This window comes from Eumetopias jubatus, unplaced genomic scaffold (genome assembly GCF_037043125.1).
Source record: "Eumetopias jubatus isolate StellerSeaLion01/CBP00866 unplaced genomic scaffold, mEumJub1_p1.0 scaffold_6, whole genome shotgun sequence".
Taxonomy (NCBI): Eukaryota; Metazoa; Chordata; class Mammalia; order Carnivora; family Otariidae; genus Eumetopias; species Eumetopias jubatus.
The window spans coordinates 85,627,736-85,652,186 of NW_028274812.1; the positions used below are offsets into that span (position 1 = coordinate 85,627,736).

Here is a 24,451-nt window from a genome sequence, read left to right on the forward strand (position 1 = left end):
TTCTCCCATAGTATTAATTTTAAAAAGAAATATTAAAGCTGATACCTCTATAAACAGATGTGAAATACTAAGTATTTGGAAATTTCTAATGTCTTAAAACTATGGTTTTGATACTTTGAAATGATGTAACTTACATTTTGAAGGAAAAAATGTGAGAATGTAGTAGAAAATTCCTACTATATAATTTAAATGCTTATTCTATAGAAATAAGATATTACTTAGAAAATTTTTATTCATAGTTATAACTGCTTAGAAATAAATGCATTTTAAAAGTAACTATACATTGACTAGATGATAAATTTGCCTCCTTAGGCACACATGACAATTATTACTTGTTAAGTCATGATTTAAAACAAAATAATGAAATTATACCTATTAAGGATGACAGGAAAAATTATATACCTGTTTCATTTATTTTCTGGTCTACACTCAAAAATTTATAAAGCACCTCATCTTTATTAAGGAATAGTTTAAATCAGAAGAGCCTTTTTACTTACCATCATTACGCAATAGATGGTATATTAGTCCCTGGAGATAATTAACAATGAAAGAAGAGAGTTTGAAAGCTGTCTTAAACTGGTTTACCAATATAGCTAGTGAGAAGCTCAGGATAAACTTCCCTCCCAAATGGAAGTTCCTGAAGCTGTGGGATGAGAGTTATGATTGTAACTAATAGTTCTCAATTAACCAGATCAGGCTTTTGAATAATGGTTGATTATAACTGATAATCTTATCTAAAAGAGGTAATACATTTGTGGATAAATGAAAAAACTGAAATATTATTTTTTCATCATAAAATAATGAATAAAAGGTATATAAGATTATAGAAAATTTAGTAAATAAAAAGTATTTTAAAATCTATAAATGAAGAGAATAATTAAAATAAGAAAATAAGTCTCTCCTCCCTCCTAATATATTTACATTTCCTCCCATTTTAACAGAAATGCTTTTTAAAAATAACTTCAAATAAAAACCTGTTTATCTCTCTTTTTAGTCCTTAATCTCCATACTTCAAACTGGAAACAAACTCTTTCAAAAGCCTATATTTATACAGAGCCAGTTTCTTCCTCTAACCTAGTTAGGTAATCATTATTCTACTTTTTGAGGCAGAAAAGATTAGTTTCGAATTTTTCTTTAAGTCCTACTATATTAGAAGAAACAAATATTTTTCCTTTCTCCCATGTCTATCCATAGTATCTGCTTAAATTATGAGACTTCTATTGCTTTGATCATCTTGCTTGTGGAAAACCGACTCATGAAGTAGAGTTAGGCAACCTTGAAAGTATTTTTGTTGTTTCATTTGTTTGTATATATCCATTGCCCTAAAATCTTTTGGTAACAGCTTTATTGAGATAGAATTCACATACCATAACATTCATCCATTTAAAATGTATAATTTAATAGTTTTTAGTGTATTCACAGAGTTGTACAACTACCACAAGAGATTTTAGAACATTTTTACCGCTTCAAAAAACCCCCAAATCCTTTAGCTATCACTGCCCCCAGCTGCCATCTCCCCTGGCCCTAAGCAATCATTAATGTACTTCTGTCTCTAGAGATTTGCCAGTTTTGGATAATTCATATAAATGGAATCATATAATATGTGGTCTTTCCCTAAAATTTTTAAATTCTTTCTTTTCTCTTTAAATTAGGTAAACTGAATTGTGGTCTCCTATATTTCATAATAGGGCAACAAAACTACTACAAATTCTGTTTAATTTTTCTCTAATTCATAGAGACATAAAAGTATGTCATACAATATTACAGAGTATTATAAAAGTTACCTTATTTTTGAGACTGTTAGACTATATATCTGAATATATTGTATGATCTCATCCAGAAGGCGATCAGTCATACTATCAAAATCAGCAAAAGTATCATTCTAAACAAAGGAAAACAGATATATTATAAATATGAGTAATCACAGGAAAAACTGAATATAAACATTATTTTTAACTTAGGCATTGAAAATATGGTTTAAGATCAGTGGTTTTAGAGAAGCTGGTGAATAATATTCATTATATTAAAATGAGCAAAAAAGTGAATTTCCAGGAAAAGAAAAAATTCAATGTTCTTAATAATACTTGCTTCATTTAGTTGTTTTGCCCAATACCCACATTTAACATAAGGTTATTTATAATGGTTTAATTAATGAAATTTCTGCATAGAAATTTTGTGCATGTGAAAAGTTCATAAGTCAAATTATAAATCATTTCAATTTCCTTGGGATATGCATTAATGTGAAATTTCATACAAATCAGAAAAATTTCTACTACTACTACAGGCATTTTGTAATAAACAAATATTTAGGTAGAAACTAGTATAAAAATATTTGCTTCCATTGAAAACACTGCCATAATATTGTACCTGATTTCTCTCAGACATAAGAAAATCAATTCTTCCCCCAGGCAGTCCAAGTTCAATATAAGTTTTTACTAATCGGAGATCTGCACTGTTACCTAGAATATGAAGAAAATTAAAAATTATGTCTAAAGGACAAGACAAAGTAAAATGTACAAAGTACATCATCATATATTTGAAGAGAAGTATATGATCTCTGCCAGTTTTGAACAGACAATGCAACCTGAAATAGAGTTCTCAATTTCCAAGTCAAGGCTGATTTCAATTAGCCATACAATATCTTTCAACAATTTGTTCATTAGGAATTTTGGTCACATTGATGCTTTTGCTTTCCTACCTGATGGTGTATTTATTCACTGTTCGCTCTGGAGACTGCTGACTGTGGTCATTATGAATGACTGATGGAAGTACTCCTTCCATCACTACTATATAGTGATTATTTAACAAACCTTGAATGCATTTTTTTTTTAAGACTTATTTATTTGACAGAGAGTGTGGGGGAGAGGGACAGAGGGAGAGGGAGTCCCAAGCAGACTCTGTGCTGAGTGTGGAGCCTGACACAGAGCTCCATCTCATGAACCTGAGATCACGGACCTGAGCCAAAATCAAGAGTCAGACACTTAACCAATTGCACCACCCAGGCACCCCTTGAATGCATTTTAGATTTAGATTTAACCTGTTCACTTTCTTTTGGTGGTCTTGTAATAGTTGAATAGAAAAAAAATTCCATTTAAATAATTTAAAGGCGTTTAATTACTAACTTAAAAATGTCTATCAATGTTGACTACTTATTAGATATAATACATAATTTAAAAATATTATTATCTTTAAAAATTAGTTTAGTGGCTTTTTGGTTAATTCCTTTGGTTTGATTAGGAATGTAAACATGTTATAATTGTTGAATTTCAACTTGACCCATCTAATATTTGTATCTTTTAGGTTTTCATACACTGATAGAGCTAACTGTTTTATTCCTGATTTTACAAGGAACACCACTAGTGTTTCACTACAAAGTATATGTTTTCCACTGGCTGAGAATAATATGCTTAATCACATTAATAATCACATTGATTAAATCACACTAATAATTGTTATTTAAAGCTTAAAGTTTGGTGCTTAATTGTCAAAACCGGGAATAGACACTGAATTTTATCAATAGTTTCTTACTTGATTTGTTGATGTAGGTATATTTTAATATTTATACTATTATAAATATAATAATATTTATATTAATAAATTTCCTTATATACTTATCTTTGTATTCTGGGAATTAAATCCTAGTTGTTATAGTGACTTAATACATTAATTCAATGTGCTAGAGGTTTTTGGGGACAATTAAAAATTTTTTTATTTACTTATCTGTTTACTTATTTCTGCAATATTGCTAGAGTTTTATTAAGTGTATTTATGTCAGATTGGCCTGCTATTCTTTGGGTGTGGGTGTGATATCTTTTCCAGATTTGGTAACAAGGTTAGGTTAACTTTAAAGAATAAAATGAGCTGCGTTCCATAATTTTTCCTATTACTCTGGAACAATTTATATAACATGGGGGTAATTTGTTTCTTAAAAATTTCAAAGAATGTGCCAGAGAGTCTACTGGGCCAAGAAATCTTTCTTGGGTGATAATCTTTGAAAATTTTATTACTTGCAGGGGAAGAAGTTAGTATTGCAGATATTTTATTTCTTTTATTTTTTTTTAAGATTTTATTTATTTGAGAGAGAGAGAGATAGCGAGAGAGAGAGAGCATGAGCAGGAGGGAGAAGGAGAAGCAGGCTCCCCACTGAGCAGGGAGCCCGACACTGGTAATCCCGGAGTCCTGGGATCATGACCTGAACTGAAGGGAGACGCTTAACCAACTGAGCCACCCAGATGCCCTGAGATACTTTATTTCTTGAGAGTCAAGTTCTTTTATTAAAGAAAAATCTTCAGGAGTGCTTGAAATGGCTCAGTTGGTTAAGCATCTGCCCTCGGCCCAGGTCATGATCCCTGGGTCCTGGGATCGAGCCCTGTGCCAGGCTCCCTGCTCACAGGGAACCTGCTTCTCCCTCTCCTCCCTGCTCATACTCTCTCTCACTCTCTCTCAAATAAATAAAATCTTTTTAAAAAATAAAGAAAAATCTTCAATTTCATGACAATTTACTAGCTTAGACCTGCGTTTAGTATTTTTATATCCGTAAAATCTTTCTTCAATTTGTTCTTACAGAATGATATTATAATACAGTAATAATAGGCTAGTCTATAGATATTTGGCATTTTCTAATATAGTTCCTAAAATACAGAAAACAGTCTGTTGAATAACCAAAATAGCTCTCATAAAACTATAGCACTAAAGCCAGGTATTTAGAATTTAAAGTGTACCTTATTAAGTGAATCTTCAATTCTTAGTACTGATTTTTCTAGCTCATAAGGTTTAAAGCATTAGACTAAAAGGGCACCAGGTCGACTATCAAAGGAAGACAAAATGATTGCCATGAGGTGACTGCCGAGAAAACCAACAACAGAAGACAGAAAAACCCTAAGTTAAAAGAAATAAAATGCTGGTACATAGATGAATGTCAGGTCCATGGAAAATTAATTTAAAAGGAAATCTAATATTATACTTAGCAAAGTCAAGCATATTTTTGTTTTAGAATGTATTTAAGAGTCAATTAATTTCAGCAATTTAAAATATTTTCAGTTCAAAGATTAAGTAAAACTAAATGAAGACTATTAGGAAAAGAAAAAAATATTGAGTTGCCATGGGTTTTATCAACAGACACCACATACCATCTAAACCATGCACACAGACAATGAGATGTACTCCATCTTCAGAGCCATCCTCTTCTTCCATGCTAAAATAAGGGACTGAGGATGCCAGCAGAGGAACATCACTGTACATGAACCCAGGGAGTTTAAGTTGCTTCAATTCTTCTTTTGCCTGGAGGAAGCTGAAGCAAAATATTATAAGAGATACTCTTTACCAAGTTTTATATTCAGTTTTTAGAACCAAAAAGACAACATGCTGAATTCAGGGAACTGCAGAAGAGGAAACCTTTGGTTTTAAATTATTTGGTTTTAAAATAATGAAAATAGTGAGATCACCTAAATAATTTAGAAATCAGAGAGTTAATTTTCTTTGCTATTGTTAGTACATATTCTGATCAAATACAGTGACTACTTCAAATCTGAAATCACTTAAAATATTCTTTTAAACTTGAAATCAACTAAGAGAATATTAGGAGTGAAGTTACACTTCTTACAATGTTTTAAATTATATAGAAAAGCTGGGAGAAGTACTGGAAGGATGACAATCTGATGCTTATTCTGTTATCAAATCTTAGCCTCTTTGCTTCTTTTTAATCTTACATAAATTTATGAAAGGTAAGGAGCTGTTTTACATAGTGTAACTCTGAGAATGGTAGTTACAGTTCTTAGTACATTAAGTTATTTTTTATTTTTCCTCTAGAAATACCAATAAAAAGGAACAGAACCAAGAGGGGGGCGTGACTAAATATAATTGGTGGCATACACTCATTTTGAATGAGTAACAAATCTAATCAACTTGGGGGCTGCAAACATCAAAAATTATTAACTATTTTAACACTGTATCATTTGAACTGATAAAAGTAAAACTGAAGGAAGCCGATGAACCCTACTCTGGATGAAGACAAAAATCGTTTTTATCAATGACTCAGAAAAGTTTGAGATAGCCAGAACGGGTATAACCTTCAGTCTTCAGCATATCACACTTCTTTAGAGGGTCATTATCACCTCACTGGTTTCACTAGCTTTACGCACTATGAGATCTTAGCTAAAATATAGAAATCAGAATAATGTAGGAACTTGGAAAATCTATTGTAGACATGCCCAGATCTTTCACTCCAGGGATTCTAATTCCAACTGGAATAAGGTAGTAGAATAGTTTGAGAACCAGTGCCATGCTAGTAAACCTCTATCATCCTCAAAATTTTTCTGCATATTTAACTGGTCCATGAAACCTCAAGTCTGTAAACCACTGATTTAGCTGAGATAACCTGGGTCTGGTAGGTTTAGGAAGTTTCTACTAACTTATTATTCATTATCTAATATTGCTAGATGCACTGGTAGAACTTAACCTGTCTGGGAGTTAATGGCGGAGAAATGAGTTACTGATGAAAAAGAGTTTTAATCCCAGTTATTCCAAACATCTAACACATAACCACCAATGGAAAATTTGTATCAGAAATGTCTAGCTTATAGAACAAAACAAGCAGATGGAGAACTACAGGTCTGTCAAAGAGTACATTGAATTCATTTCTCCATTTTTAGATAGGTAATCAAAGAAGAGCTTTTTGTAGTACAGAAACCAGAGAACATGAAATATATGTTATCAGACACACAAACACATATTTTTTCTATACCTATATTTAATAGCACATGCTATTGTGCTCCATTACTTACGCTTGTATTTGAGGTTTTGGTGAATTTTCATACCAGCAAACTGATGAAGTGAAGTTGTAAGAAGTGCTGCATGGCTGTTTTGTAATGGCATCAAATTTAGTTTTAGAATACTTAACACTACAAGGAGACTCTCGTGGTGCAGACGGGAAGGACAAACAACCAGAAGTACAGACAGCAGGCATATTTATTCCATCCTTCATATATTCACTATTTATTTTTTCAGATTTTATAAGTCTTTCTTCTTCTAGTGCATCTCTGTTTGTATAGTGAGCATTTACTTTTTCATCCAAAGCTGAATAATCTGTTTCTTCGTAATACCCATTTTGAACCATTTGTTGATCCTGCTCTTCTTCCTCATCCTCTTTACCCTGTTCCTGATGAAGATTACTAATTTCTTTTTCAAAAGTTTTCTTCTGAGGGCTAACTGAGTTGCTACAGCTAATAGCACATGTGTCAGAAATATCCGTACTGCTGTGAGAGCCAAAATAATTTTCCACAAGCCCTTCTTTTACCATATCAGGACTGGCTGAAAAAGGATCATTTGTACCCAGATGAGTTTCATTTTTAACTGTTTGGGCTTCTGAATTTATTTCTTTGAGATTTAAGGTATCATCATTTTTTCTTTTCACAGTTTCATCTTCTCTAACTTCTGTATTAGTAGAAACAGAACCTGAAACAACACAAGGGGCACCTAAACAAACCAGTGTTGAATTCAATGTAATTGCTGTCCCAGCAGAATTACTAGATTTATCAGGACTCTGGGAGTCTTTACACATAGTGTCCAAGTTAGGTTTGGAGCCGCAACTACTTTTCATATCACAGGAAGTATCTTCATCTGAAAAAACAAATTGCAAAGGGTCTTTAGTGCTTGAATTTAAGGAATGTATTGCTATAGTTTCATTGTCCAAATGCCCTGAAAATACGACACTCTGTTGCTGCAAAATAATACTTGACTTTTTACTATTGTCGCATTTTGGCAAGTCAATTGTTCCTAGATTTAATACAGTTTTGCTATCACTTAGGTGGCATTCAGGTATAACAGATTTCTTAGAATTTTCATCAGGTGACAGTTCATCATCAGAAGGTAGAGAGTTTATGGATGTCAAAGATGACTGTATTTCACTTAAAGCACTTGTACTCTCGGTACAATGACTTCCTAATGAAAATTTTACATTATACCCAGGTTTCATCAAAAGCTGAGGAAATAATCTTTCGTTATTGTAAGGACCTTGCCCTTGCACAGTTTCAAATACATCAGGGTTTGGATGTGTTGCAAAAGAACTTGGTTCACTTTCAACACCTGAATCTGAAAATCTAGATGAGGCATATGTTGCATTAATATCTGGTAACTTAATTGTATCTCCACTTACTACAACATGATATTCTTTTGTAGAAGAAACAGGTTGATTACTTCTTAACTTAGTTAATGGTTCTTCAACAGAACGGCACTTTGCTTCCTGCAAAGCTTCCTTTTCAAGTGTTATTTCTATAGATTTAGATTTACCATTAGATTCTAAGGACTCAAAGTTGGGTAGTTGTAAATTATCCACAAATAGTTCATCTGGTTGAAGCTCTGTCCAAGGTCCTATTTTAACAGTTATTTTCTCTCCACTGAAAGGATCCTTATTACAGGGCTTTACTTCAATTGTTCTAGCTCCTGAAGATGGGGTTGTTTGATGATCAGGGCAATCGTCTGATGAACTTCTGGATGCCACATTGTGTTCCACTTGTGTAATTTCACTATCATCCTGGGAGATATCAAGTTTACCTGAAATGGACAAATTTGCACAAAGATTTAGGCTGCCAGAGTTCAAAGGATCAAACAGGTCTGGTTGCATATTTTCAATATCTGGAGACTTTTGTTCAGTTCTCTCTGTATTAGTTGGCAAAAAGCTAGCTTCCTTTTGGCTTGTCTGTCTGATGTAGGTCTTTAGGTCAAAATTATATCCACATATTGTGGGATCCAGACCTTCCTTCTGACTATGTGAAGGATTGCCTTCAAAGCATTTAAAGAGATCATTTGATGCTGTACTTTTCAAACATTTGTAGCCTACCAAAACCACAGAATCCTTAGAGTTCTGTTTTATTATTTTTTTTGTGTTTTCAGGTTTCATTGTTTTCATGAGCTTAGTGACCTTAACCTTGGATTTATTTGATTCTTCATTCTTTCCTTTTAGAGATTTTGTTAGCTGCTTTTCACCTTCTGTATACCAAAAACTGGAGGCACCAGCAGGTCTGACTTTCAACTCTGGGCTAGAAAGTCCCGCTATAGAGCTTTCTTCAGTCTCATATTTATCCATTCTACTGGACTCTGATCTCTGAAGATTCTGAATTCCCATCCAGGGTGCATCTAAGTCTTTTATCCAAAGAAAAAAAGATTCAGGTTTAAAACAAGGTGCGAGAACTCAAATGATTAAGACTACATTTACTGACTACAACCTCCTAATATCCTCAAAGATAAATAAAACCAGAGGGGGGAAAAAATGGCCCCACATTAGGGAATAGTTTTATATATATTAGGAAGAATATACTGCAAATGACACACACAACTTACGTATTTTAGATTATACTTACCTTCGATAATTGAATCTAAATACCTATCTTCAAAGATTATAGGTAATGAATTGAGATCTCCATCTAATTCACTACATTCAATAGGTAGAGGTGGGAGAGAACTGCAGAAGGAAGTATTTTTGATAGCGGTGCACATCTGTAGATGACTCTGAGCACTGAAAAATATTTCTTTATGTCAGATTGTAATTTAAAAAAATTATACTCAATTCCACGTTACAGACTCTACCTCCTCCTCTTCCCTCACCATTCCTACACTCCTGCATTCCTAAAGATATAGCCTCCTTATGAAAGAGTTGTTTGGTCAGAGATAAAGACCGGTACAATGAAAATTATGGTTTGTTAACAGTAAATGATTGGCTTACAAAATTACGGTTTGTTGATAAACTTATTTCTGTTATATTCTTGTATACTTTTTAAAGTTATTTCAAAATGAGTTATCTATGCTTAATGTCTGAATTTACTGATTTGCTGGGAGTAGCATATAGAAGAAACGTCAAAAGTTCCAACTACCTACTAATGACTGATGATACTATTGGAAAAAAATATATTCCATTGCTACTGCTGTACTTAACATATATTGGTGAATACAATTAACAGCTATTTAAAACAAGGTACATAACTTTCTAATACATAATACTTTAAAAAAAATTTTTTAAAGATTGATTTATTTGAGAGAGAGAGAGAGAGAATGAGAGAGAAAGTACATGAGGGGGGGAGGGTCAGAGGGAGAAGCAGGCTCCTCGCTGAGCAGGGAGCCGGATGCGGGACTCGATCCTGGGACTCCAGGATCATGAGCTGAGCCGAAGGCGGTTGCTTAACCAACTGAGCCACCCAGGCGCCCTACATAATACTTTTTAAAAAACCTTTTCTTATGGAAAATTTCAAACAAATTAAGCAGAACAGTATAATAAACCCCATCACTCAGCTTCAACAATTAACATTTGCTTGTCTTGTTTTACCTATACCTGTAACTCACTGCCCACGCCCCACACTTTATTATTATTTCTAGTTTTTTTGAGGTAAAATTCACATGCTTTGAAATATAGAAATCTTAGCTGTATGATTTTGACAAATGGATACATGATACAGAATACTTCCATCTACTAAGAGTTCTCACATGTCTTTCTAGTCAAAATCCCAGCCCGAGTCAAAAAGACAATCACTGTTCTGACTTTTTTCACCTTAGTTTTGCCTGTTCCAGAACTTCATATAACTCTTTATATACTCCAGAACTTCATTACTCTTTATGTCTGACTTCTTTTGCTCAGCATAATATTCTCAAAATATTCTTTAAAGGCAAAGAAAACCAGATTTAAACATACTCAGTAGGAAAAATGGAAGGCATCCATTCTGGGTATTTTATTGTAAATCATTAACATAGCAAAAGGCAGTGACAGATCACTGGTGAAAATCTGTAATATATAATGATGACCATAAGAGATTCTGACCTGTGAAAATAAAGATACAAGGCTGGAGCCAGAGATGTATGGGACTACCAAGGTTCTAGTAGGTCTGATATGGGGGTGGGGAGAATAGGGCAATATGCTTCTTTATGTAAGTAAGGTATGGGTCTTCCATGAAGTAATTCATAAAATTAAACCCAATTTGTTTAAATAGGGAATTTCTGAACTTTAAATTCTAATTTCCTCTGTTGTAAATATCATATATTTTATTTGATAAATTCTGAGATAGATATCGTACATAAAAGGAGGTAAAATCATTTTAACTTTGATCTACTCTACTCACTGAAGTTCCTGGTATGCAATGGCAGCTTCTCTTGGATGTTCAAAGCAAAAGAATGCTTCAGAAAATCTGCGTACCTGAAAAAAATCCAAAAGGGAATATGAATAACACGGCACAATTAAAAGGTCAATCAATGGTAGGAAAAGAAACCTCTCTCCATTAGGCCTTCCATAACCACCCCTATATAAGAATTAATCTCCCTCCTCAATATGCCAAAGTACTGTATTTTAGTATTGCATGAAATAAAAGAAACAATAAAATGTAAAGTGAGAGGGCGCCTGGGTGGCTCAGTTGGTTAAGCAACTGCCTTTGGCTCAGGTCATGATCCCGGAGTCCCGGGATCGAGTCCCACATCGGGCTCCCCACTCAGCAGGGAGTCTGCTTCTCCCTCTGACCCTCCCCCCTTTCAGGCTCTCTCTCCCATTCTCTCTCTCAGATAAATAAATAAAATCTTTAAAAATAAAATAAAATAAAATGTAAAGTGAGAAATTTAGGTTTACATTATGGATCCAAGATTTATCCTCCTTGAAGACAGGGATTTAGTTTGTCTTACTCACCACTAGGTCCCAGTACTAAGAATAGTGCTCAGCACATGGTAAAAAATGGTAAGAATCAGCCAGGACTTACATCATGCTATGTGTCAGGTGTGCAAGTATATGCCACCTGAACTGACTGACCAGCCTACTGGCATTGTGACTCTGAGGCATTTCACCTTTGAGCCTCAGATGACCCCTTTTCAAATTACACCTAATACTTGTTCTACATTTGGGGTTACTGTGAAGAATAAACAGGATTATGTATGTGACAGCAGTCTGTAGTCTGGTAAGTGTATATAAATATAAGCTATTATAATTGCCATTATAACATTCCTATTTTTTCTTAAAATAATCGTATATGTGAATTATCTTCACTCCTAATGTGTGATGTTCTTCAGAGTTGAGCTGTGTTTTGATGATCTTGGTTATTCCCCAAAACATCTATCTGGGTATATTACAGAAGCAAGTACTTGACAGATACTGGTCAAGTCTAGCTGAATATTTCTTTTGTCATATTTGTATTTTGATCCTTCCATTTCTAATTATTCAAGGAAAGGCTCTGTCAGCTATCGGAGCAATATGAAGCAACAGTAAGGAGATGGAGAACATGTTTTGTTTGGAAGGTACAGGGAGAAGACACAAATTATAATATATCCCAAGATTATAATACATCTAAGATTCTTTTCTAAAAGGGAATATGATTTAGGGTTCTTTGGTCTTAAACATAAAGCAGATTGGAGATATATTTTACTTGTCATCAAGATTTGGCCAGTTGAATTTCTGACTTACTAAACTTGCTTCCCTAAGCAGAGGAGACTGAGTCTTTAGAGGAACAAGTCAGTGAGGTAAGGGAGAGGAAGATATGAGGCATTCATGATAAGAATGAAATTTTTGTCTGTACTTTCAAATAGTATCCAATTACCTCTTCTTCCTCTCCAACACTAAGGGAAAGATGTGGAACGGTATCTGCCGACCTATCTATCATTGAGAGATGTTTCCCCGAGGCTGTAATGTGCGAAGAAAGGAAGCCTGAAGCCTTCTGGATTCCTGTAGTTGTAGCTGGGCCTGCAAAACTGACTTGTTGGTTTTCCTTCTCTCCTTACCTCCTGATTCTTACAATCATAACTATCGTTTCTTTTTTTGTTTTTAAAGATTTTATTTGAGAGAGAGAGCATGCACGGGGAGGGGGCAGAGGCCAAGGGTAAGGGAGAGGGAGAGAACCTTAAGCAGAATCCCTGGGGTGCAGAGCCCGACATGGGGCTCAATCCCAAGACCCTGTGATCATAACCTGAGCTGAAACCAAGACTTGGATGCTTAACTGATTGAGCCACCCAGGCACCACATAACTATCATTTCCTGATAGCATCCTATCTACCAGGCTCTATGATAAGCACTTTATTTTCATTGTTATTTAAACTATATGAAAACCCTATGAAGTGGATATGTCTTCATTTAATAAGTGAAGAACAGGGACAAAGAGGTTAATTACTTGGCCAAGATAACGTAGCTAGTAAGTGATAAATATGGGATTCAAATAAAGATTTAAGAAATTCCAAATCTTGTGCTTCAAACCACTTATCTCTTCCCTTCTGCATAAAGACTCCCTGTTAACAGAAAGCCTTTCCTTTCCTCTATGCACCCACACAAAATTCTTTATCTAATTTTTCTCCTGCCATAATTTTGTGCTATGGCAATGTGTAATGAGTAAGTCTATTAAATGTATTTTGTGGCCATAACTAAGGTATGACTGCCACCTGATGGCAGCACCACTTAATTTGGAGCAAAAGACATACATAGAAAAAATACTAAATTTACAAATTCAAACTCAGGATGAGTAATATATATATTACTACTTTGGTATATATGTTTGTAAAACAAATTTTGTATATGTGCTCTAATTTTTAAAAATTCACTTATTTGGCAATATCACCTATTCAAAATTTAGCAAACAGCTGGATGGTTAAAAAAAGCCTCTTGAACATTCAAAATGAGTATTCATCAGTGCTTTACAGAGTTAAATGTTACTTTATCTGTGTTCACCCTAACATGTTGCTTAAACTGCTAAATATTTATTATAGTATAAACTTATTATACTATAAAATATATTACAAATAGTTATTTGTATAATATGACTAAATAGTATATAATAAAATCATAATAGTACTTACTGTAGTAATTATAATACATAACATTTATTATTAACAGTTATTATAATACATTAAAAATATATTTACTATAATAATTTTATACATGCCTGTCCAGGTTATATTCAAATCCTCAGTACAGGATCTAAATATCAGATATATCATATTATTTATGTTGCCCTGAAGAAAACAGTCACCTCACAAATGTTTATTGAACAAATATTCTCTAAGTTCTTAGATTGTACTTTTGGAAGGATACTTTATTTTATTTACTTATTTATTTATTTTTTAAAGATTTTTTTTTCATTTATTTGAGAGAGAGAGAATGAGAGATAGAGAGCACGAGAGGGAAGAGGGTCAGAGGGAGAAGCAGACTCCCTGTCGAGCAGGGAGCCCGATGTGGGACTCGATCCGGGGACTCCAGGATCATGACCTGAGCCGAAGGCAGGTCATAACCACCTGAGCCACCCAGGCGCCCTGGAAGGATACTTTAAATACATAAAGCTGAGGTATCGTTACTATTAGATACACCTCTAACTGGTATTAGTTATTTACTTTTCAATCCACAGCATATTAAAAGAGCAAATGAGACAAAGGAAAAAGGAGAATTACAGAATATACATGATATATGTAAGTATACATAAGTATACTAGACAATCAGTAGAGAACTTGTTACTGAAACAAAAAGGCCCTCCCTTAAAAACGTATATAAACCTAGAACATTCCCATAAAAAACAGACAAAATAAAAATTAATATAACTTAGAATCCTTTAATGGAAGATCTAATATCTAGACATTTTTAAAAAAGATTTATTTATTTCAGAGAGAGAAGCTGGGCGGAGGAGCAGAGGGAGTGAGAATCTGAAGCAGACTCTGAGCTAAGTGCGGAGCCTAACGCGGGGCTTAATCTCAAGATCCAGGAGATCACAACCTGAGCCAAAATCAACAGTCGGGCACTTAACCAACTGTGCCACCCAGGCGCCCCTCTATCGGGGAGCCTGCTTCTCCCTCTGTCCCTCTCCCCTGTCATGCTGTTTTTCTCTCTCTCTCTCTCTCAAATAAATAAAATCTTTTTTTATTTTTTAAAAAGACATTTTTAATAGGATGGAACACCAGTGTATTAAACCCTTGAGCATATAAATAAAATGCATAATGATAATTAAATCATTTTGAAAGGACTAAATTAGGTTTGGTATACTCTATTTCGGAAAGTAGGGGACCATGAAGCACACTAGAAAAGTTTCATTTAAAATGGTAAAAAATAGGGGATGCCTGGGTGGCTCAGTCATTAAGCATCTGCCTTTGGATCAGGTCATGATCTCAGGGTCCTGGGACTGAGTCCCGCATCGGGCTCCCTGCTTGGTTTCTCCCTCTCCCACTCCCCTGCTTGTGTTCCCTCTCTCGCCATCTCTCTCTCTGTCAAATAAATAAAATCTTTAAAAAAAATGGTAAAAAATAATTTAAGGGAAGAGTTAATCCTTTAGGAGCACATATCAGATAATAATTGCACTTTGGGATAAACATATTTCCTGAAAATACTTGATATGTTCTATATATATAAACACATAAAAGCTAAATACATTGTGTTTATGTTAATAATTACAGTAGCACTGGAAGTCTACCTGAACCTTGCAAAACAGGAAATAAAAAGTATCAAATTAAATATGATAAATAAATGTTTTCAGAAAGTAGTTCTACTTTATTAAGAAAAACAGAGCTTAATATATTAAGGTTCATATATACACACTATGCGTATATATTTTACTGAAGGAATACCAGATCAAGAAGTTTTAAAGATTTTATTTATTTATTTATTTGACAGAGAGAGTGAAAGAGCACAAGCAGGGGGAGCAGCAGAGGGAGAGGAAGAAGCAGGCCCCCTTCCGAGCAGGGAGCCTGATGCGGGACTCGATCCCAGGACCCTGGGATCATGACCTGAGCCAAAGGCAGATGCTTAACCATCTGAGCCATGCAGGCACCCCCCAGATCAAGAAGTTTTAGAGATGAGTACCTTTTTGTAAAAATGCAAACTTCATAATGTTTTGTGTAAATAACTCATTATTGTAAAGAGGTCTTTGAGTGGAAAAGGATGGCTATGCAAGCTATTTCTTCTTCTTTTTTTATTAACATATAATATATTATTTGTTTCAGGGGTACAAGTCTGTGTATGCAAGCTATTTCTTACTCTTTCCCTCTTCTAGAGCATAGAAAGCATTGATACAGTCGAAAATACCATCTTATGATCTTAAAATCTCAATAAAAGCTAAGAACAACTTCCTGACCCTCTAGTTTTTTTACTGGTTGCTGCAGGGTCGTGTTAAACCCTTTAGCAGCTTTTAAGTACAAATATAAAAAAGATGCTGCTTCCACTGGCAGATGCAACCTGACTCCAGTGAAGACAAGCCAGATTTCAATTCTCACTCTTCCTAGCAGAATGCTCTTATTCAGGTAACAGCCTAACCCTGTTAATCACTTGGAGAACTTAAAAAAAAAAAATTTACCCATGCCTGGGCCTCGTTCAGCATTGGTAATTTTTAAAGTTCCTCAGATGATTTTAATGTACAACCAAGGTTGAAAACCACTATTTTAACTTCTACCACGACAGAGAAATTGGTAATGGATTTGTCTCCCTGAAACCAACTACAGAGCTGGATAAAATACATAAAACAACTGTTTCAAGAATCAAAGAACATGCATTAGATATGCAAAGAAGCAGGAAAGTATAACTTACAATCATGAGATAAAAGCAGTCTGTAGAAATGAACTCCAAGATAACTCAGATGTTAGAATTAGCAGGCATACACTTTCTTTTTTTAAAAATAATTAATAGACTTAATAAAGCACTGATGAACCAATATTGACAATTATTAACTAAAATCCATAGCTTACATTAAGATTCACTCTTGGTGGTGGTCACTGTATGGTCTTTAACAAATGCATAAGAATATGTGTCCACCATTACAAATCATCAAGAATAGTTTCACTTCCCTAAAAATCTCTTATGCTCTACCTATTTGTTCTTCTCTCCATCCCCCTGAACCTCTGGCAACCACTGATCTTTTCAATGTCTCCACAGTTTTCCTTTTCCAGAATGTCATATAGTTGGAATCATATAGCTGTCAGTCCTTTAGATTGGTGTCTTTCACTTAGCAATATGCTTTCAAGTTCCTCTTTCTCTTTTTGTAGTTTGATTGTTCATTTCTTTTTACTGCTGAATAATATTGCACTGTATGGATATATAGTATTTTTTTTTATCCATTCACCTGATGAAGGACATGTTGGTTCATTCCAAATTTTGGCAATTATGGAAAAAGCTGTATAAATACTATGTGCAGGTTTTTGTGCGGACATGTTTTCAACTCATCTGAGTAAATACTAATGAGCATTATAGTTAGATTATACTGTAAGAGTATGTTAGATTTGTATGAAACTGCCAAATTGTCTTTTGAACCAGCTGTACCATTTTGCATTCCTACCAGCAACAAATGAGAGCTCTAATTCTTCCCTAATATTTGGTGTTGTCAGTGTTTCACATTTCATCCATTTTTATAGGTATGCAGAGGTATCTCACTGTTGTTCTAATTTGAAACTCTCTAATAATGAATGGTAAGTAGCATATTTCTCTCCCCCATGTGGAAGGCTATAGAGGGCTGGAGTTGGATTCCCAGGTCAGTTAGGCTCTGGAAAGATAGTTTCTATTGAGACAAGTCTTTCTAAGAAGGACAGAATGCTCTGGATGTATTTTAAAACAGCTACCTCTCTCACCCCCTTACCCTCCTGCATGAGAGAGGGGATTTTCTCTGATCTTCACCATGAGAACCTGATTGGGTTTCTGGAGGTAAAACTCATGATGGAGTTCCCCTAGGACTGAGCCCCCTTGAAATTATTACTTCAAGCTTGTTCACACTGAGCCAGCAGAAATTCATCAAATACAATTTAAGTTTTTCTACCCCACTACTGGCTCCAGTGGTGATTTCTGCTTGTGGGTTGGTCTCTGCTTTGGTCAGATGTGATTCTCTGTAACTGGCTATCTGACTGTCCAATTTTGGGGGCAGGAGTTTGCCCTGTGACTTCAATTCTCTAAAAGATCTAAGAAGATGTGTTGATATTCAGTTTGTTCAGTTTTTTTCTTGTTGTTAGGGTGGAAATGATTATGTCCAAACCTCTTACATGCCAAATTATAAACAAGAAGGCCAAGCAAGTACTTTTAAGCAATGATTACAATTGCCCAATGAGTGAAAGAAGCTGGATGTAATGAATGAAGAGGAAAGGAACTTCAGCAGAAAGATGGAATTGCTAAAAAAAAAATTTTAGAAGTAAAAAATATATCTGAAATGAAAAATTTACTAGATGAGATTAAGAGCTGATTAGACCTTACAGAAAAGAGTGAATTCAAAACTAGAATCATGAAAATTATTCAATCTGAAAAGTACAGATTAAAAAAATGCTAAAAAACAAAGGAATATCAAATAATAAAGTACAAGTGAAATTAGAGTACCAGAGGGAGAGGAGAGGGGAAAATTGGGGCAGAAAAAAAAATATCTGAAGATATGATACCTAAAATTTTTGTGAAAATTGGAAAGAAAAGAATCAACCTGCAGATCCAAGAATCTCAACAAATCCCAAGCAAGATAAATACAAAGAAAACTACAACAAAGCATATCAGAGTCAAATTGCTGAAAACCAAAGGTAAAAAGAAAATCATTATAATAACTGGAGAGGAAAAATAATATAATGACAACTGACTTCTCATCAGACACTATGCAGGCCAGAAGATAATGGTATTTTTTAAGTACTGAAACAGAGGGGAAACAATAATACAGAATATTGGCTGAACAACCCATCAATAAACTTGACCTAATTTAATTTAGATCTATGGAATACTACATCTAATAACTTTAGCAAGGCCATAAGAGCATACAGTTAATATGCGAAAATCAATTGTACTTCTATATCCTAGCAACAATTGTTTAGAAAATGAAATAAAAAGACCATTTATGACAGCTTCAGATAATATAAAAAACTTAGGAATAAATTTAAGACACTGAAAACTACAAAACACTTCCAAGAGACATAACAGAAGACCTAAATGGGGAACGATAATGTGTCCACAACATATGATGAAAGAGAAAAGTCTCTCTACATTGACCTACAGATTATGCAATGTAAACTAAAATCCAAGCAAGACTTTTTAAAATAAAAACTTACCAGCTGATTTTAAATTTACACAGAAATACAAGGGATCTGGAAGAGATAAAACAATCTCAAAAAAGAAGAAAAGAATTGGAAAATGTACTACTAATTACCTGACTGCAGGACTTACTACAATAACACAATCAAGTTAGGGGGGTATTAATATAAAGATATGTAAGAAATCAATGAAACAGAAAAAAAGGCCAAGAAATGGATTCAATTTATTAGTTAACTGAATCTCAACAAAGATGCTAAGGCAATTCAATAAAAGAAAGCCTTTTCAAAAAATGGTGCTGGAATTGTAAAGAACTGTTTTCTTAATTTCTCTTTCTGCTACTTTGCTATTACTGTATGGAGATACAATAGATTTCTGTATATTAATTTTGTCTCCTGCAACTTTTCTGAATTCATTTATAACTTCTAATGGTTTTTTAGTGGAGTCTTTAGAGTTTTCTTTATATATTATCATATCATTGGCAAATAGTGACGGATTTACTTCTTCATTACCAATTTCAATGACTTTTATTTTTCTTGTCTGATAGTTGTGGCTAGGACCTTCCTGTACTATGTTAAATAAAAGTGGTGAGAGTTGACATCCTTGTCTTTTTCCTGATCTTAGAGGAAAAGCTTTCAGTTTTTCACTACTGAGTATGATGTTAGCTGTGGGTTTTTTCATATACAGCCTTTATTATGTTAAGGTATGTTCTCTCTAAACCCACTTTGTTGAGAGTTTTTATCATGAGTGGGTGTTATATTTTGTCAAATGCTTTTTCTGCATCTTTTAACATTATATGGTTTTTATCCTCTGTCTTGTTAATGTGATGTATCACACTGATTGATTTATGAATACTGAACCATCCCTGCATCTCTGGAATAAATCCCAGGGACAGCAGTGAGTGGTATTGTTAATGTACTGTTAAATTTGGTTTGCTAATATTTTGTTGAGGATTTTTGCATCCATGTTCTTCAGGAATATAGGCCTGTAGTTTCCTTTTTTTGTAGTGTCTTTGATTTTGGTATCAGGGTAATGCTGGCCTCAAAGAATGAGTTTGGAAGCTCTTCTATTTTCTGGAATAGTCTGAGAATGGTCATTAATTCTGCTTAGATGCTTGGTAGAACTCACCTGTGAAGATCTGATCCTAGACTTTGGTTTGTTGGGAATTTTTTGATTACTGATTCAATTTCATTACTAGCAGTGGATCTGTTCAAATTTTCTATTTCTTCCTGATTCAGATTTGGAAGACTGTAAGTTTCTAAGAACTTACCCATTTCTTCTAGGTTGTCCAATTTGTTGGTATATGATTTTCATAGTTCATTATAATCCTCTGTATTTCTGTGGTATCAGTTGTTATTTCTCCTATTTTACTGCTGATTGTACTTCCTTGAGTCTTCTCTCTTTTTTTCTTTATGAGTCTGGCTAAAGGTTTGTCAATTTTGTTTATTTTTTCAAAGAACCAGCTCTTGATTTCATTGATCTTTTCAATTGCTTTTTAGTTTCAACTTCATTTATTTTCATTCTAATTATTATTTCTCTCCCTCTACTATTTTTGGACTTCCTTTACTAGTTCCTTTAGGTATAAGGTTAGAATGTACAATTGCACCAAGAAGAATAAAATACCTAGGAATAAATTTAACTGAGAGGTGAAAAGACCTGTAATCTGAAAACTACAGGACACTGATGAAAGAAACTGAGGATGACACAAATGAAACACTATTCCATGCTCACGGATGGGAAGAATTAATATTATTAAAATGTCCATGCTACAAAAAACAATGTACAGATTCATGCAATCCCTATCAAAATACCAACAGTTTTTTTCACAGAATTAAAACAAATAATCCTAAAATTTGTATGGAACCACAACAGATCCTGAATAGCCAAAGCAACCTTGAGAAAGAACAAAGCTGCAGATATCACAGTCTCAGATTTCAAGATATACTACAAAGTTATATTAACTGAAGCTATGTGGCACTGGTATAAAAATAGACACACAGATCAACAGAACAGGATAGAGAGCCCAGAAATAAACCCATGCTTATATGGTCAAGAATATACAATGGGGAAAAGACAGTCTCTTAAATGGTGCTGGGAAAACTAGACAGCTACATTCAGAAAGATGAAGCTGGGCCATTTGCTTACAACAGACACAAAGATAACATAAATTAAAGTCCTAAATGTGAGAACTGAAAGCGTGAAACTCCTAAAAGAAAACACAGGCAATAATTTCGCGGACATTAGCCTTAGCAACATATTTATGGATAGGTCTCTTTGGCAAGGGAAACAAAAGCAAAACTAAACTTTTTGGACTACATCAAACTAAAAAATTTTTGCACAGTGAAAGAAACCATCAATAAAACAAAAAGCCAACCTACTAAATGAAAGAAGATATTTGCAAATAATATATCTGATAAGGTGGGGGGAAGCCTGGGTGGCTCAGTTGGTTAAGTGTCTGTCTTCGGCTCAGGTCATGATCCCATGGTCCAAGGGTCCTGGGGCTCCCTGCTCAGTAGGGAGTCTGCTTATTCCTCTCCCTCTGCCCCTTCCCTTCCACACCCCCAGCCCCCTGCTTGTGTTCATGTGTGCTCTCTCTTTCAAATAAAATCTTTAAAAAAAAAATCTGAAAAGGGGCTAATATCCAAAATACATAAAGAATTTGTACAACTCAACATAAAAAACACAAATAATCCAATTAAAAATGGGCAGAGGGCCTGAATAGACATTTTTCCAAAGAAGAGATACAGATGGCCAAGAGACACATGAAAAGATATTCCACGTAACTAATCATTACGGAAATGCAAATCAAAACCACAAGCTATCACCTGACACCAGTCAAAACGGCTAGTATCTAAAAACAAGCATTGGTGAGGATGTGGAGAAAAGGGAATCCTCGTACACTGGTGGTAAAAATATAAGTTGGTGCAACCACTGTGGGGGTTCCTCAAGAGATTAAAAATAGAAATGCCTCTCTGCCTGCACATCCTGCTGCTGCCCCCCAGAAATGCTTTGATTACCAGCAGCCCTTCACCAAATGAGGTCAGTGTCCAGGGCTCCTCATCTCACTTGGGCCTGTGCCAAAGATGTAAAATTTGGTGCAGATGCCTGAGCCTTAATGCTTCAAGGTGTACACTTCACCTTTTTAGTTGATGCTGTAGCTATTACTATGGGGCCAAAAGGAAGAACAATGATTACTGATCAGAGTTGGGAAGTCCCAAAGTAACAAAAGATGAGGTCACCATTGCAAAGTCAATTGACTTAAGAGATAAATGTAAAAATATTGGTGCTAAACTTGTTCAAGATGTTGCCAATAACACAAATGAAGAGGCTGAGAATGGCACCACTATTGCTACTGTCCTGGCGAAATAAAGAAAATTGATAAATCTTGAAGATGTTCAGCCTCACGATTTAGGAAAAGTTGGAAAGGTCATTGTGATCAAAATTGATGCCATGCTCTTAAAAGGAAAAGATGACAAGGCTCAAGTTAAAACATGTATTCAAGAAATCATTGAGCAGTTAGATATCACAATTAGTGAACATGAAAAAGAAAAGCTGAATGAATGTCTGGCAAAACTTTCAGATGGATAGCTGTGCTGAAGGTTGGTGGGACAAGTGGTGTTGAAGTGAATGAAAAGACAGAGTTACACAAGCTCTTGTTGAAGAAGGCATTGTTCTGGGAGTGGGTGGTGCCCTGCTCCGGTGCATTCAGACTTGGATTTAACAACTCCAGCTAATGAAGATCAAAAAGTTGGTATAGAAATTACTAAAATTCCTGCAATGAGCATTGCTAAGAATGCAGGTGTTGAAAGATCATTGGTAGCTGAGCAAATTAGGCAGAGTTCCTCAGAAGTTGGTTATGAAACTATGCTTGGAGATTCTGTGAATATGGTGGAAAAAGGAATCATGGGTCCAACTAAGATTGTAAGAACTGCTTTCCTGGATGCTGCTGGAGTGGCCTCTCTGTTAACTACAGCAGAAGTTGTAGTCACCGAAATTCCTAAAGAAGGACCCAGGAATGGGAGGAATGGGTGGAATAGGAGGTGGTATGGGAGGTGGCATGTTCAATTTCCTAGGATAGTGCTATACCATTAATAATGAACTGTGAGAGGAAGCTCAAACAACTTCAGAAAAGTCAGTTGATGGAAATGACTGAAGAAAAGGCTGGCTGATGTTTAAGAAAATCACTATAACCATCAGTTACTGGTTTCAGTTAACAACATATAATGGTTTATTGCTGTCATTGTCCATACCTACAGATAATTTATTTTGTATTTTTTAATAAAAAGACATTTGTAATATTCCTGATAATTGAGTGCAAGAGCCATGTACCAGTGTATTTTTACTACTGTGGATTTTAGTGCTTGCCATTACCAGATGAAAAGTTAAGAAGCAGCCTTTCTGTGGAGAGTAAGAATACTTGTGTACAAAGCAGAGAAATACCAATTATATGATAACCTTCCTGTAATAAAAATTTGTTTAAAAAATAGAAATGTCATATGATCCAGTAATTCCATGGCTATTTACCCAAAGAAAAGTGAAAACACTAATTCGAAAACATATATGCACCCCAATGTTTACTGCAGCATTATTACATTAGCCAAGATATGGAAGCAACCAAAGCATCCATCAACAGATAAATGGATAAGAAGATATGACATACACACACACACACACACACACACACACACACACACTGAAATATTACTCAGCCATAAAAAAAGAATGAAATCTTGCCATTTGCAACAACATGGATGAACCTAGAGGGTATTATGCTAAGGGAAATAAAAACAACAAAACAAACAAAAAAACCATAAACAGACTCATAAATACAGAGAACTGGTAGATGCCAGAGAGGGCGAGGTTTGGGGGATGAACTAAATAGGTGAAGGGGATTAAGAGGTGCAGACTTCCAGTTATAAAATAAATAAGTCACGGAGATGAAAAGTATAGCATAGGGAATATAGTCAATGATATTGTAGTATCGGTATATGGTGACAGATGAGATGGTGACTACACTTAATCATGTTGAGTACTGAGTAATATATAGAACTGTAAAATCACTCTGTTCTATATCTGGGACTAATATAACACTGTATATCAACCATATCTCTCTCTCTCTCTATATATATATATATATATATTTTATTTTTTAGAGAAAGAGAGCAAGAGTGCATGTGCATGAGTGAATGGGAGGGGCAGCGGGAGAGAGAGAATCTTAAGCAAGCTCAGTGCTCAGCACGCAGCCCAACCCAGGGCTAGATCTCATGACCCGAGATCATGACCTGAGCTGAAATCAAGAGTCATATGCTTAACCAGCTGAGCCACCCAGGTACCCCAATAAAAATTTTTTTTAAATGGTGCTGGAAGAACTAAATGGACTTACTGAAAAAAAAATGGATCTTGACCTATACCTTAAACCATGTTCAAAGGTTAATTCAAGATGGACAATGGACCTAAGTCTAATGTTTCTAGAGGCAAACAAAG

The 24,451-nt window shown here is 34.7% G+C and overlaps 1 protein-coding gene and 1 pseudogene across 1 annotated transcript in view; one reads left to right on the forward strand and one right to left on the reverse strand.

Moving 5' to 3' along the window:
* Positions 1–24,451, reverse strand: part of FAM135A (family with sequence similarity 135 member A) — a 123,543-nt gene that overhangs the window by 18,797 nt on the left and 80,295 nt on the right. The window contains exons 11-16 of the mRNA XM_088023929.1: positions 11,103–11,176; positions 9,357–9,511; positions 6,783–8,550; positions 5,130–5,290; positions 2,368–2,459; positions 1,785–1,882 (exon numbers count right to left, since the gene is read on the reverse strand). Of these exons, the coding sequence (XP_087880055.1) occupies positions 1,785–1,882; positions 2,368–2,459; positions 5,130–5,290; positions 6,783–8,550; positions 9,357–9,511; positions 11,103–11,176 (2,348 nt within the window). The remainder of the gene's footprint in view (positions 1–1,784; positions 1,883–2,367; positions 2,460–5,129; positions 5,291–6,782; positions 8,551–9,356; positions 9,512–11,102; positions 11,177–24,451) is intronic.
* On the forward strand, positions 11,702–23,045 carry LOC148164101 (60 kDa heat shock protein, mitochondrial-like; annotated as a pseudogene).